At 36.3% G+C, this 14,417-nt stretch overlaps 1 protein-coding gene across 2 annotated transcripts in view; it reads right to left on the bottom strand.

The window, feature by feature from the left end:
• Positions 1-14,417, bottom strand: part of GABBR2 (gamma-aminobutyric acid type B receptor subunit 2) — a 456,950-nt gene that overhangs the window by 235,544 nt on the left and 206,989 nt on the right. For both annotated transcript variants that reach the window (XM_036399440.2, XM_036399448.2), the window contains exons 5-6: positions 5,370-5,471; positions 165-230 (exon numbers count right to left, since the gene is read on the bottom strand). In XM_036399440.2, coding sequence (XP_036255333.1) covers positions 165-230; positions 5,370-5,471 — 168 coding nt within the window. The remainder of the gene's footprint in view (positions 1-164; positions 231-5,369; positions 5,472-14,417) is intronic.

The following is a 14,417-nucleotide window of genomic DNA, read 5'->3' as shown; positions in this document are numbered from 1 at the left end:
CTATTTTATTGAAATAGAAATGGAACTACAGATGTGTAACCTCTTTTTAGGACATAAAACTTCACAGAGCTGAACTCCATGAAGAAATGTTTATGCTCAAGTTACTTTTTTATGAAACGCAGCACATTCTTTATTCTGATATGCAATTAAATGTATTTACTTACACAGCAGAAAACTTTCACAGCCATTTCCTCATTAAACTGGCCAAGGATTATCCGAACGTCATTGCCCTGCAGATGGAATAAAACACGGGGCAGTTAAACACAGTCACAGCTTCCAGCTACCATTTTAATTGGCCATTCAGATCATGCAGGGAGTTAGCACAGATTACAGCTGCAGACAGAATAATCACAGAATTATTTCATCTTCTATAAATCCAAGAACTTGAAGAACCACATAAGAAAAAAAAAAAAGCTGAGATGTAGAAAATTATTAGTCTATAGTAGTAATGAGAGTAAAACTGATACTACAGTCAAATATTAGTGTTCTGTAACAATAAAATATCAAATATTCTTTTGCTTCTTTGCATTATTTCTTCTACAATTTTGCGTATTAGAACCAGTTGAAGACATAAACTTATCATTGTCTGCATGAAATAAAACTGCAAAATTAAGAAATGAGATTTCTGGGATTCAATGCCTTGATATTAGACCTGCTTTAGTAATTTTTAAAGGTTTTACACATACAACATCTTCTCCACAGTAACTACAACCCATTGTCAACTCCCTCTCTACCCCCTCCCCACCTCCACACATTAAAAAAAATCATCACAGTTTAAGAACCTATGACTGAAGTCCAAAGACAATTTTACTTTCATACTTAGAAACATATTAAGCGAGTCTTCCTAAATATAGGAACACATGCAGGAAAATATTTCTCCAGGAACAGGACTAACCTCTCCCTAACATGAAAAATTACTTCTAATATCCATAAAACACACTTTTATGGCTTCACATTACTTTTTCTTTCACACAATGGCAGAATTCTCTGCAAAAGCTTGAGCAAATCAAATTTTTCATTTCTTTCATATAAGACCTGTTTAGAATTACTAATAACTCTTTCCCTCTCCAAGGAAAAAAGAAACATATGTTTCAGCATGATTTTCAGTGGCAAAAAGCATTTCAGTTTTAATTAAATCAATTTGTCAAAGATTTTTAGCTCAGATAATTTCACTGTTTATTTCTTGTTGGGCAGAAAAAATTATGATGGACAGTGCAGTAAGATATAAGAATGCCTCTGTAATTAAATGCATGAAAACAGTATCACTCTTAGCATGGTTTAAATCAGAAATAATGTGATGTGCTTTGCTCATTCTGAACCTGTGCATTTTCAGTAAGCCTGCTTCTCTTCAATTTTTATATTTAGCTGCAGACTGATAAAGTAATGTAAATCTTTTTCAAGTGGATTAGATTCTTTATAAACAAATCTAACAAGGTTACATGAAACTAAACAAACAAATTATACAAATTACAGCAACAGTACTACAGTTTTTGTAAGGACAATAAATAGATTTAGGAATTATGCACAAAAAAACTCACCTCATCTACTATTTCTTTTTTTCATATTTTAAAAATAATTTAGTTATTTTTGGAACCTCAGCTCTGAGTCACTCGACTGCTCTGAACATAAAAATGCAGACTTAATCTTTGAAAAATGAGAAGCAGAGTTTGACTAAAAATAAATGGCACAGCACCTAATAATTAGACTTAAAACTGAAGAAATTCGTTTCCATTTTATAACATGATGAGAACCAATTAAAAGAGCAAACAAACAAACAAAATATGTAAACTGTGTGGCTTCATAAATAATAATCCCAGAGTGCACATGCAGCAATGCTGCCCACTGGCTGTGTGACAACATTCAGACTGAAGTCATAGTGCCTGGGGTGTGTGGTTTCACACCTTAAGACATTGCTTCCACCTGGTTATCATGTAATTTAGTATGCAATCATTAATTTTGTGTCAGAACACATATAATTTAGGAGCTAATTTAGGAAAGTCTGTACAACAGCTCTTCCTCTTTCATGCATAGCATCTTCCTCCGTGCACACACTCCTCAGCCAGCCTCTTCCTCCTGAACTCCACTTTTTGCATTCCCTTCCACATTTTCCCCAATGTTTTTCTTGAAGAATTGCATTCAATATTGCAAATCAGCCTGGATCCATTGGATGCCAGGCTTTGGTCTGCTCGCTCCATCTCACATAAGAGACACTGAAGCTTCAAATTCATGCAACTGCACATAGCTCAAGTCCCTTGCAGAGGTTTTATCTGCACAGACAATGAAGTCTGCACCAAAGTGTATCAGGGCTGGGTTCATGTCAGTGCTCGTGGGCCAAAGTCCACATTACAGACTCATGCAAAGAGTTACATCAGATGCCTGCTAGAATAACAACTTTACCCCTTCCTTCATACTGTTAACTGATGAGAAACCAGCATGATTTCCTTGCAATGATATACTATTCCTTTACTCAAACCCTTGCAGAATGATGCAAGTTAACACAGTGGAACTTCCTCATAGGGATCAAAGAAATCATCCACTGGATGCCAGCAAGTGCCAAGTCTCTTATTCAGAGAGCTGTAAATTGCTTGCATGGAGCTAAAACATATTTGACAGAAGAGGTTTTAATTCATGGAACTAGGCAGGTGATCTACAAGATGATTAAAAACATCCCAGGGGGAAGGCAACTCCCAAAACTGCACTTACATAAAAAGACCAATGTTTAGACTGTTTGCCAGATGGTGAGCTGTCATATTTACTCTTCCTAGAGATTACAGTAGCAATATCAACATTTAAGCTTTGCCCCTCAGTAAGAAATACATATGTTCCCATATGGACTGAAGTTCAAACAAGAAAATGAAGAACAGTTACATTTCATTTACCCACAGTGGTGGCAAACCTTGCATAAAAACATCTTTTATAAATTAAGACTATAGCACAGCCTCAAAAAATAATGACTCTTTTTCTTCTTTCTTTCTTTCTTTTACATAGGTGACGATATTATTTGGCTAATAATTAAAAAATGCCTTGGTAGCACCAGGAGCTGAGTATCATAAACCCTGAAGAGAGTGAGGATCAACACACCTAAGATGCTCTGCTGTGGGATGAACAGCAACTTGTCTCCTTCACTGCCATTTCAAACAGCCTCAGACACCCTTTAGCCTTTTCAGAGTTTTTGAGTGATGCATATTATGCTGAAATAGGCAGCTATTTTTTTTCAGCCTTCAGAGCTTCCCTTCTTTGATCAGATTTTAATCTGTCTCATTTCTAATGAATAACACCACAATGTCGTATTATACAGCTTTTCAGAGAAGGATTGCTACAATATCTCATCTGCCAGGAAAAGTCAACACCTTGGCAGGCTCTTTATGAGATACCTAAATTGAATAGCTCAGATACTCTGTCTAATTCTTTACCACATATCTGACAGTCAAGAGGTTATCAATAAATCTACAAAATCCTGGGCAACTTTGACAAAAGAGGTAGCCACTCGTTCTGCCTTCTAAATGCTTGGATGTCCACTTGAAGAGCTAGAGATAAGCCTCTGACCTTAGCTATGGAATCACTGATGGTGAAGGTGAACCAGAGGACACCAACTCCCACCATAACATGATGGTAATTCTTTTGTCCTACATGCAAGACATGAAAAAATTGGAAGCAGAAGTGCTATTGCTCTTGCAATTTGTCTGTGCATGCTTAGAATTTTCAAGCATTTACATGGATGTACAAATCCATCCCTTTCTCTGTACACAAAAATGAGTTTTAAAGATATTCTTCAGCTTAAATTTACCTTTTAACTGTGCAGTCAATGCAGTAGAAACTAAGCTGTTATCGAGAGAAATATAAAATATAAATGTATATTTCTTCAAATCCTGCCAGATTTTACTATTTTCCATTCCATAATCATAAATTTCATTATTTTAAATGTGTTTGTGAAAATAAAATGTATTTCAGGTAAGCAGATAGCAGTTTACCTTAGATATGAGGTTTACATGTCGAAAGGAATGAACATTATTAGAATTGTTTAGCTAAATTCTGTGTCAAACACGTACCTAATGACAACTAACCTTTGTTTCCTGTCAAGAGCAAGCAATTTTCTGGATAATTGCTTATTTATTATTTTACTAATTTGTTTTGAAGAAGAAATCAAGAGATAACAAATATACTGTTAATTCAGTCATCTTGAATCCCTGCAAAACAACCCAGTGTGTTGTTGATATAGAAGACAGCTAGAATCACATTGCTTCTTCTGACTTCCAGCCTAAAGATGCATGCTTAATATGCTTTTTTTTTCTTTTTTTTGTTATTACACCATTACTAGTCATAAATATGGACTTTGCTGTATCACCTACTGGAGTCTCTTCAACCCAGACAGGTTTCCAGACAGAAAAAGCAAACTGGCTTAGACTGGACAGACACAAATGGCTTTACACAAACATGAACTTTACTTATTAATACTTTAAACATTCAGGTTTATGTCTCTAGATTGTGAAAATAATAAAGCCCACTTAGTTTATCATGCTCCAGAACCTTTCCAGTTTCAGTGGTGGTCTAGTCTTACACAGGTCAATATTGCTTTAATGTCATTTTTTTAAACATAATTTAGTTTAATAAAGTTTTTTTTGTAACCTGTTTTACACATATTTAAGCATTTGCAGGATTGTGGCTTTGATTGTGTGTCATACAGACTTGATGCCAGAAACAATTTGATCTTCGCCACTTAAAAGTGCTTTCTCCTGCTGTTCAATCATGTTTTTCATGTTCCTGTGCAGTTTAAGATTTGTCTCTCCTGTGTCTCGTTTATTGCTGGTTGTACTGCATAGTAATGCTAAAATATAGTTTTAATTTTATGAGATGCCAGAAGTCTAATAAATCAATATAATAAGAGAAGGATGGGAAATTATTCTGCTACCAATTTTTTTTTCTTCTTTTTTCCTTATGATTCATTTGAAATCATGCAGATGATGTTAGCAAAGAATTCAATTTAAAATGAGTATTGACGCTAATGGAAAGAGGCTCAATATTCTTTCTACATGATAATTTACCTTAAAAGGGTTCTGGTTCCAAACCTCAAAAGTTTTCACATGTATACATCACATCTATACATCAACTATGACTGGGGCTTTAACTGCAAACATTAAGCCAGAAACAACTTCCTTTGCTTAGTATCACTATTGGGAACTATTAAAAATATTTACACATAGACCTTCATTAACTTAAGAAGGACTAGGCACTCAAAATGCCATTTTTGATATTATTATGCAAAGGAACGTAGTAATACATCATTTTAACGCAAATTTCATTTCCTTACTCCTCTTAAGAGAAGAAAAATCATTATCGCTTTCTCTTTTTCATCAAACAGCAACACATACCTTAAGCTTCTTTACACTTGTGCAGGGATCATCAGAAAAACTCTCAGTATCTGAAATCTCGATGTCTTTGCCATCAAGGACGCCAGTCAGGTTATTCCTCACCTGTCACAAGTTGAGAAAAAGGCAAACTAGTGAACCGAGAGCCAGTGAGAAGGAAGCAGATGGACTGCATTTATACCTGTAATGACAAGCAATGATCTTGACAATGATATATTCACCCACACAGGTTTTTCCATTTTGCCTAACATGTGATCAAGGTGCTATTCCCCTATGACCACAATCTGCTATCAATGGCTGTACCACGTCAAGGACTTTACTCTGAGTGGCAAAAAAAAGTTCACACACAGCCCCCACAAACTGGGCTCCCACTTTGTGTCATGGGGTGGACAATTCTTCTGTGTTTCCAGGGCTGTTAGGACCAAAATCTTTGTTGTAGCCAAAGTGTTGTATGAGACAGTTCAAAGGGAAAAGGCTCATCAAGGGAACCCTTATACATTCTCAAGTACTTATTTCAGCAGGTCCTAGCATGAATCAGCAGAGTTTAGCTTACATCACTTAGGGGCTGATAAGGCCTAATGAACTTCTCTGTGGCCTACCCCTCTCTTAGACCACTCATCACACCATGGGGCTTGAAGGTGGCACATGCCACTAGGTACTAGCAGGTTCTTTCACCTGTTTAATAGTGGCAACACTGACTTCTTTGAGCTGCCTAATAGCACAAAAAAGCCAGACAACATTCAAAGTAATCTAGCTTTCTGATTACAATTTTTTGCCAGTATAACTACTTCAAGGTTTTCTGTCTTAATTGCTGCTGGTTTTCCTCCAGCCACACGACACCAAAACCAGTTTCACATTACTATTCCTAATAGATAAGCAAAATAATTTTGGTCTGCAACATGATTACAGACTGAAATGAAGAGAGTGGCACACCAATTTTAAGTTAATAGAATTATGATCACATCAGTTGCAGTGATTGTCTATTTAATTTGTTTGTAATAGCAGAAATAGGAGAAGCAAATCAGTGTAAAACAGGTATCTCACATGCAAACACAGAAGAAAGAGGATGGAAGCTACATGATATTAAACAGGAGAATTTAGAAGCCTGTGTATCATATGCAGATATTTCTGATGACCATCTGTATAGGTCATTTCCTTACAATCATCATTACACCAGCTGCCTTAATTACTTCTTTCATGGCCTTTATGTCATCTTATCCCCTTTAGTCATGCTTTAAAATTACTAAGACACATTACTTTATAATATTTTACAATGATTAGAACAAAAGGACATACAAGTAACTTTTGATTAAAAATTGTTTTATCAAGGCAGATTGGTCAGCCCACCAAGATTTGTTACATCCTTTATCCTTCTGTGATGTTATCAGTTTTTAAACTCATTCTGTGAAAATGTGTTCACAGAAAGTGATCAGTAGTGACTTCTTCTTCTGCTTCTATACTAGTAAAACTGAATTATTGTTATTTTTCAGTGATGCCATTAACTGCTAATTACAACTGAGGTTTTTCTTGATACAAAGAAAAATTGTTTAAAAAAAAAAAAAACAAACATCAGTGATAACAAAAGAAAACAAACCTCTCTTAATCATAGTTTAGCTAATGTCCAAAATCCTTCTACCTAGTGTAAGAAAACACTAGAACTATCATTTGCTACTGACAAAAAGTAGCATTTTCCTTACTTAGCATCAATGTACTTTCCAAAGGAATAAAACTTGTCATATGCTTCTACCCAATACTGTCTGACTTTCTCCTGTATGGAAACATTTTTTTTAGTTTCAGCCTTGCTTTTCTGATATTTTCTGACGAATACTAGTCAGTCTTTTAATCAAAGAAAGGCTAGATTAATATTACTCAGCTAAACTAAGCAGAAAACAGCTGATTTACCAAATACTGTCTAGTCAAATTAGACCATTATTAACATAAGAACCATGACCAAAACAATACATTAAATATTATTAATACTTATGGATAGGCTTCAGTGGTGGGCACAAGGCTGATGATTATAAAAATTATACTTCAGGCTGTCTACTGACTTGTTGGGATTCCATCCCTTCAGAACTTCGCACTTGAGGAATTAAATTGCGGATGTTTGGGGTCATTTCTGAGCAGCGCTTATTTAAATTCAGCCATTGAGAAATTACTTTGACATCTCCCCTGGCTCATCTGCTAGAAGCAAAGTATCTGTGGCTTTGAGAGCTCCTAGGCTTTCATGTATCTACTGATTAATCTCCCAAAGACATACCTTACTAGATTTTGTGCCAAAGAAGTTAAAAACCTTTTCCCTTTACTGCTTCAAGCAGCTATTTGCTGTTTTCCAGATGCATCTGTTGTGGAGATTTTGCCAAAAGAAATTCTTTCCCATTATCTAAACAAGATAGCAGCTTTGCAGAATTTACAAGTCAGCAGCTTTGTAAGAATTTGCAAGTTTTTTCTAAAAGACAATGTTTCCCTTTCAATGCTCTGACCTATGTCGGACACATGTCATCTTGTGTCCTTGTCTGGGAGTATTTTTACCATATTTTCCAGTTTTTACTTCCTATTTCCATACTTTTTTTCCCACCAACCTCAGGTCCTTTCTTCCCTTATAAATGCTCTAAACATATCATGGAACGGAAACTTGTGGTTTTCTTTCTACAGAGGTTCTGGACTTTCAGATAAATTGAACTACAGAATCTTCTGATTTGGATTTAGGTCCAAAGTCAGTCACCTCCATTTCTAGACCTGCCAATCCTGATGCAAACATTCCTTTGGATGAAACTTGTGAAACTGAGAATACAAAATGCTGCATGTTTTGTTTTAGCAGATGCTTGCAGTCCTGGAAAGCGTATCACCAGCAGTTTTAGTACAAGCAGTTTCAGCACTCAGCAGCAATAATTTCATTCCACCAACCCCAAGTAAGGAGAACTGTAAACTACTGTGCTTCTGGGTTTTGTTGTGTAAATAGGATAATTTCCACTTTCAGAAACTGCTGTAAGAAAGTGGTAACAAAACTGCATTAATTTTTTATGGGGATCCACAGTTGCTAAGGAAATTTTGCACCAACTAAAACACAGAAGCAGTGTAATTCCACAGGATTTTAGACTCTTAAAAACTTTATGAAGGCTGTAGCTCTATGTCTGTTTTTATCAACTTTACATTTTTAAGACAGCAATATTTCATTTTCCCAAAACAAGAATTATCAGCCCTGGTCATCAATAAACCTGAAGATTTTCACAAACCAGTGAAAGACACTTTTGCACTGTTGTGCCTACAAAACCAGATGAAAGCAGTATTTCACCATACTACATATTTAATCTGTGTGATCAACTGCAAAAATTACTGGGGTGCAAATATGTTTACCCAGGGGCAAGTTCCAAAAAATGAAGGGTTCATAAGGGATGCTTTTGCAGGAAGAAAAGGATGTCCCTTTTGCTTTAGGCAAAAGTGAAGATGGGATGCAAGAGAACTGGTTTTTCTCTCTCATTCTGCCAGAGCTGCCCTTTGATTCAGCTCCCATGACTGAAATAAAGGTTTTAAAGTTTGCTACCAAGTCAGGCTATATAATTTCTTGTGAAGTGAATGGCAGCAATACTTGCCTACCTCATAGCTCTTGTATCAAATTTAGTGATGTTTGAGAGGTGAACAACAAAGTCCCTCACCCTGCACCTGTGAAAGAAGAAATACAGGGATTTTGAGGAAAAATGAACTTGCACTGCAAAGGCAGAAATTTTAAGTTCTTTAATCTCTATCAAACTGAGAGAGTAGATAGAAAAAATAACTGGGATGTAAAAAATGGTGAGTCTAGAAGAAATAAAATTTCAACATACTTGTGGTATGTACCAGAAAGAATGGATATAGGTTTAAGAAAAGGAAGAAAATGCTGGGGAGCATCATGGTCTGGCAGCCTAAGGAAGTGGGACACAAGTGCACAGCCCCTGGACCAGGGACCTCACCAGCCAGCAACCCAGCAAGGTGAGCAGGACAGTCTTGGAGGGAACAGCCACTTTCAGCCAGGAGGTGACACCCCCATGCAAGTCCATGGGAAGAAGGCAGGTCCAGTGCAACGATGAGAAGTTGATCCTCAAATCTGGAGCAGGTTTGGTAAAAGTAACCAGGGTCAGACAGAACTCATGGCTGCTGGGCAGGTCCATAGCAAAATGACAGGACTGGGAACAAGCTTACAGGGTCCCTGCCAGCCATAGCTGTGATGGAGAGAATGAGAAACCAACACCCCACAGCATCACGGGGGCATGGACTGATGGCACTGATTTGAGCTGAAAGGGGGTCAGGGATGGGGAAAGGGTGGGGGGAGTGTTGCTAGAGGGCCACTCAGAGTAGGGGATGGGGAAAGAGGGGGGGAGTGCTACTAGAGGACTACTCAGGGGCAGAGAGAGCTTTTGGTGCTCTCAGAGCCCCGACACTGAATTTTGGCTGTTTTTTACTTCCTACATGAACTTTGTGTGATGATTCTCTGCGTACAATACATAAGTGACCTTGTCCCTCACAAGGATACAAAAGTTGTACATGAAGTGATTTTATTTCAGGTGAGATGAGATTGCTCGCTTCAGAGACATTATGAGTGCAAGCACCTTGTGACCTGTAGTAAATAGTTAACATCCATTTGACCACACTATTTCATTTTTTTGCAAGCCAATTTTATCTGTTTTTTCTGAGGAAAACAGTAAAGAAAGGTGATATTCCTGATGAACTATCATTCTAGTTATGCTAGTTTGGATTTAGGTGTCTCCACTGACCAACATTTCAAACTGTTTCAAATTATACATTTAAAGGCACAGCTCACTCAGTTAATCCTAACTCTGCCAGTAACAAAATTAATTTAATGATTTTTAGATTAATCATACTACTTTGCTTTTAACAGATATTTTCAATGACCTTTTGGTTCACTAAAGCTGCATGTAAGTACAGCAAGCTAAATCCTTGTCGTTCAGGGCAGTCTAATCCCACCAGATGTTGATCATAAGAGATGCCTAACAAATGAGAACTGGTCAAACCAGATGGATTACACAGTCAGATATTTTACTAAGATTTCCTGTTGTCCAGAATATACAGTTCACTACAAAATGTTATACCATAGGAGTTTCAGTACGGACATATTTTTATATATGTACAAAACAAATGCTTAAATTATAAGAAAAAGTTTCCTCATTACATGGACAAAATGTAAATTGTGAGTAATTGCATAGGACAGAATACCATTTTTGGGATTAGTATAGATAGAGGTCTCACTATACAATGTGTTACAAGCAAACATAATAATCCCTATTTCCATTCCAATGGAACACATTACTCATATTTAGAGGCTTAGTAGCATTAAGTGAAAACTTACATCCAAGAAATACAAACTGCAGAGATACTCTTTCATTGATATACACATCATTTGGGACTACAAAAATGAAACAGGTGGTAAAACCTTATTTGAAGCAGAGAGACAATGCAAAAATAAAAGATGAAGCAAAAATACACCAAGAGGAAACAGTAAAATATTATTTTGGCTAGTAAGAGTTTCATTTAGAGGAAAATTAAAAAACTGAATATGTTTTATTGTGTAAAGGAGAAACAAAATCAGAACTACATTGGATTTCCTTTTCTGTTCAAAAGAAATCAGGTATTTTATAAAAGTACCATGTTTATGGTTTTCATTGTGACAGGAAGGGAAGAAGAAACCCCAGAATATTGGATTTTTATTTGGGCAAACTGCCACAGTACAGGTTTTCACAAAAATATTACTTTTTTCATTGAAGTAGGATGTTAGTAGCTGGGTCTAACCTGAAAACTAATGCAGTCAATATTAGTCTTACCTACAAGAAGCAACCATGTGTTTCACACTGGAGTAATAATAACACTGCTAATGATATTGTTGTTGTATTTGTACTATAATTGCACATTACAGTTAAAAATGGTAACTATCCTCCTTTCTGCCTGGAATGGCAGTATGGTAAATATGGTTTCACATCAAACCTACATATGTGTGACTATCAAACAGATCATACCTATTTAAAAATAAACCTCTATGAAGTCACCTACAAAATGCTCTAATTTCCTCACAAATTCTCTAATGGAAGAAAGAAATTTCCTTACTTTACCTTTCTTGTGTTGTTTGATCACAGAAGTTAAACATAATCAGGAACTCTGATGTTAAACCTACCATTTGTGTGTAAGAAGAACTGGTGGGCATGTAGGGTTCTTGTGGTAGGGGGAAGTTAATTAGGGGGCTTTAGGGTGATGTATAGACAGTCCAAGTAAGAGGGTGATTTCTCTCCAATGGATAAAAAAAAAATCAATTCATCTTACCAAGACGTGAATCAGTTACTGTGAGGTATTTGAAGAAATCAGCATGTTACAGTGAAATACAAATTTAGTTAGGAAAAAACTTCAAGGATCTGCACTATGACAAAATAGGAAAAGGTTAAGTTTCACTTAATCTACAGGCATGTTAAGAGCATGCACACAATGTTCAGCAGGACTTTGAGCAGTCCGAAAAAACAAACTCCCTTCACTAAGACTGGACACTAAGACAAGTTAAAACACAACTCAGTAGTACAGCAGAGAGAGGAGAGGAAAGGTACATTCCTTACACTAAAAAAATACATAATGCATTGCCAAGCCAGAAAAGATCTCTAAGAGAGTAGGCAAGGATTGAAAGTAATGATGTAGTCTATAAGAAATAACATCTGTTCACATGAGGAGTTAAGGAGAACCAATGAACAAAATTGAAAAAGAAAATACACCAAAAATATACTTCTGGTTCCTTTACTGTGAGATACCATCTACAAAACTGAGGATAATGTGATTTCTGATGGCTTCCAGGGAAATAGGATGACCATCCTTCTACAAGTTTATCAGATGCGACTCGGAGAGAAAGCAGAACAAAATTAAAGGGTCTGGAGGCTGTAATATTATACAACAGTAATTTTCATGTCAGGTATTATGAAAGTAAATAGGGGCCATCTTGAGAATAGATTATTTAATAATTCATAAACCAATGCCAGAAGTGCAAGTAATTAAGTGAGACTTTAGAAATGCTTGTTTATTACAGCAAGAGAATGCAATAGGACTACTGAAGTTGGTGCAAGCATTCAGCTAACTGGGAGTGTTGAAATTCTCAATATTTTTTCTTGGAGGGAATGTGGAGGCAGACAAGTAAAGGCACTCTATATTATTATGTGTGAAGTGCATTCAGAACATCAAATGAAGAATATACAGTACACCTGCATCTTTTTCTGTGAAATTAAATTCCACAGGGTTTATATATGAGTTTAGAGAAAACAATATTTAAAGATTTTTTTTTTAAATTAAAATAAATTTAAACCCCATAGAATACATATTAAGGCTACTTTACATTGGTGAATTTAGTCTAGCCTAGGAAATAAGAATAGAACAAGATGGAAAGGCAGCATGGTACCACAGAACTAAAGAATAAATCAAAGCTTAGTAAAAGATAATTAATATCTTTTGAAGGACACACTGTACCACTGCCCTCAAACCCACTTCTGTAATAGTCCACATGTAGCAGAGACTGAACCAAAAATTAGGGACTCAAGATCTGCCTATATTATTAGAGGTGGACAATGAATAGTAGTTAATAATTCTTACATACATACACATTTCAAACACATTTATTACACTCAGGAAGAGCCTGTTTACTAAAAAAATTTTGAACAGAATTCATTTAGAGGGATATTTCAAACAAACATGAATGATAATTAAATATTGCTTAAGAAAATGTTATCAGTGTTGAAAGAGCTTTGATTTATAATTACATAAAGAAGCGCCTTATGTAAAATCCTCCTTGATTAGTCAGAATGAAAGCAACCTACCATTTATACATTTGAAGTCTCTTAATCCGTGACAGATAAAATATTTTTTTATTCCAGCACTAACTAGGAAGGGTGTTACATGTATATTGCTAGACTTAAGATAAATGAGCATTTCCAAGGAATGAGTCATCTCATCAATAAATAGATGTCTAAAACAGGTGAGATGAATTGCACCCTGGAAGAATCTCTCTCCTTTCTCCATTAACTATAAATGGAGCTAGATGACTCTCAGATACAGACAGCTCAACTTTAGCTGAATTCCAGGTCTAAAATCTAACCCTGTCTCAAAATGGTGTTCCAGTAGCACTGCTATCCACTGAAACTTAGAAGCCCCAAAGATCCCTTACCTTAATAAAAGGTTCTCAGGGCAAGGTCAGAGGAGTGAGCTGCCTTCTGCATCACTCCTCAAACTCTCATCATCCAATGGCTGAGGGAGAGCACACAGGGTCTTATTCCTCTTCTTGGCTGGCAGAGGAGGTTTGTTCAAACCACGGGCTTGCAAAAAACTTTAAAGTCCTTATATATTACGATTCTATTCTGTCAGAAAACCTGGACCAAGGTGGAAGTTTTGCCATGCACTCAGTCACTGTTCCAAAGCTACAGCTCCTCGCTAATGGTTTAATTGCATCAGACTGAGGGGGCTATGCCAACATTTAGAAAAACCTCTGCATCCAGGAGTAAGTCTTGTTATCAACTGAAAACTATGAATACAAGCCTCGGTGGAAAACTAAAAAAGGAAGAAACATTTACCTAATATAAAAATTGGATGACACTTTGATGAAAGGGAGGTTATAGAACCTCTGAGGATAGAGATCACAAGGAATTATCACATTATTTCAAAAGTCCTCCAAAAAAGCAATCCATATTCCACAGACTTCCTAAATGTGGAAAGGTCAGCAACATCCAGCTCTGATATACTTCTGTTCTGTGTCTGAACTATGGGAATACTTGCCCTCCTGGCAACACACTAGGCTATCAGGGCGTGAGGCTTTTTAGGAGTACAGTGATAGGTTTGCTTAAAATTTGAGAACCGTTTGATAAAGCTTTTCATTACCTTATTTTCCACTGCTCCAAACATCTTTGTTTAGATCAACTTTGTAAAAAATCCCTGCAGCTTAAACAACATAAGTCTCTATTTCCTCTTTCAGATGAAAAGCAGAAAAGAGACACCATTTCAGGGATCCAAGGTCACCACATTACAATGATAATGCTATTA

This window comes from Molothrus ater, chromosome 1 (genome assembly GCF_012460135.2).
Source record: "Molothrus ater isolate BHLD 08-10-18 breed brown headed cowbird chromosome 1, BPBGC_Mater_1.1, whole genome shotgun sequence".
Lineage (NCBI taxonomy): Eukaryota > Metazoa > Chordata > Aves > Passeriformes > Icteridae > Molothrus > Molothrus ater.
This window is presented reverse-complemented; position numbering and strand designations above follow the sequence as displayed.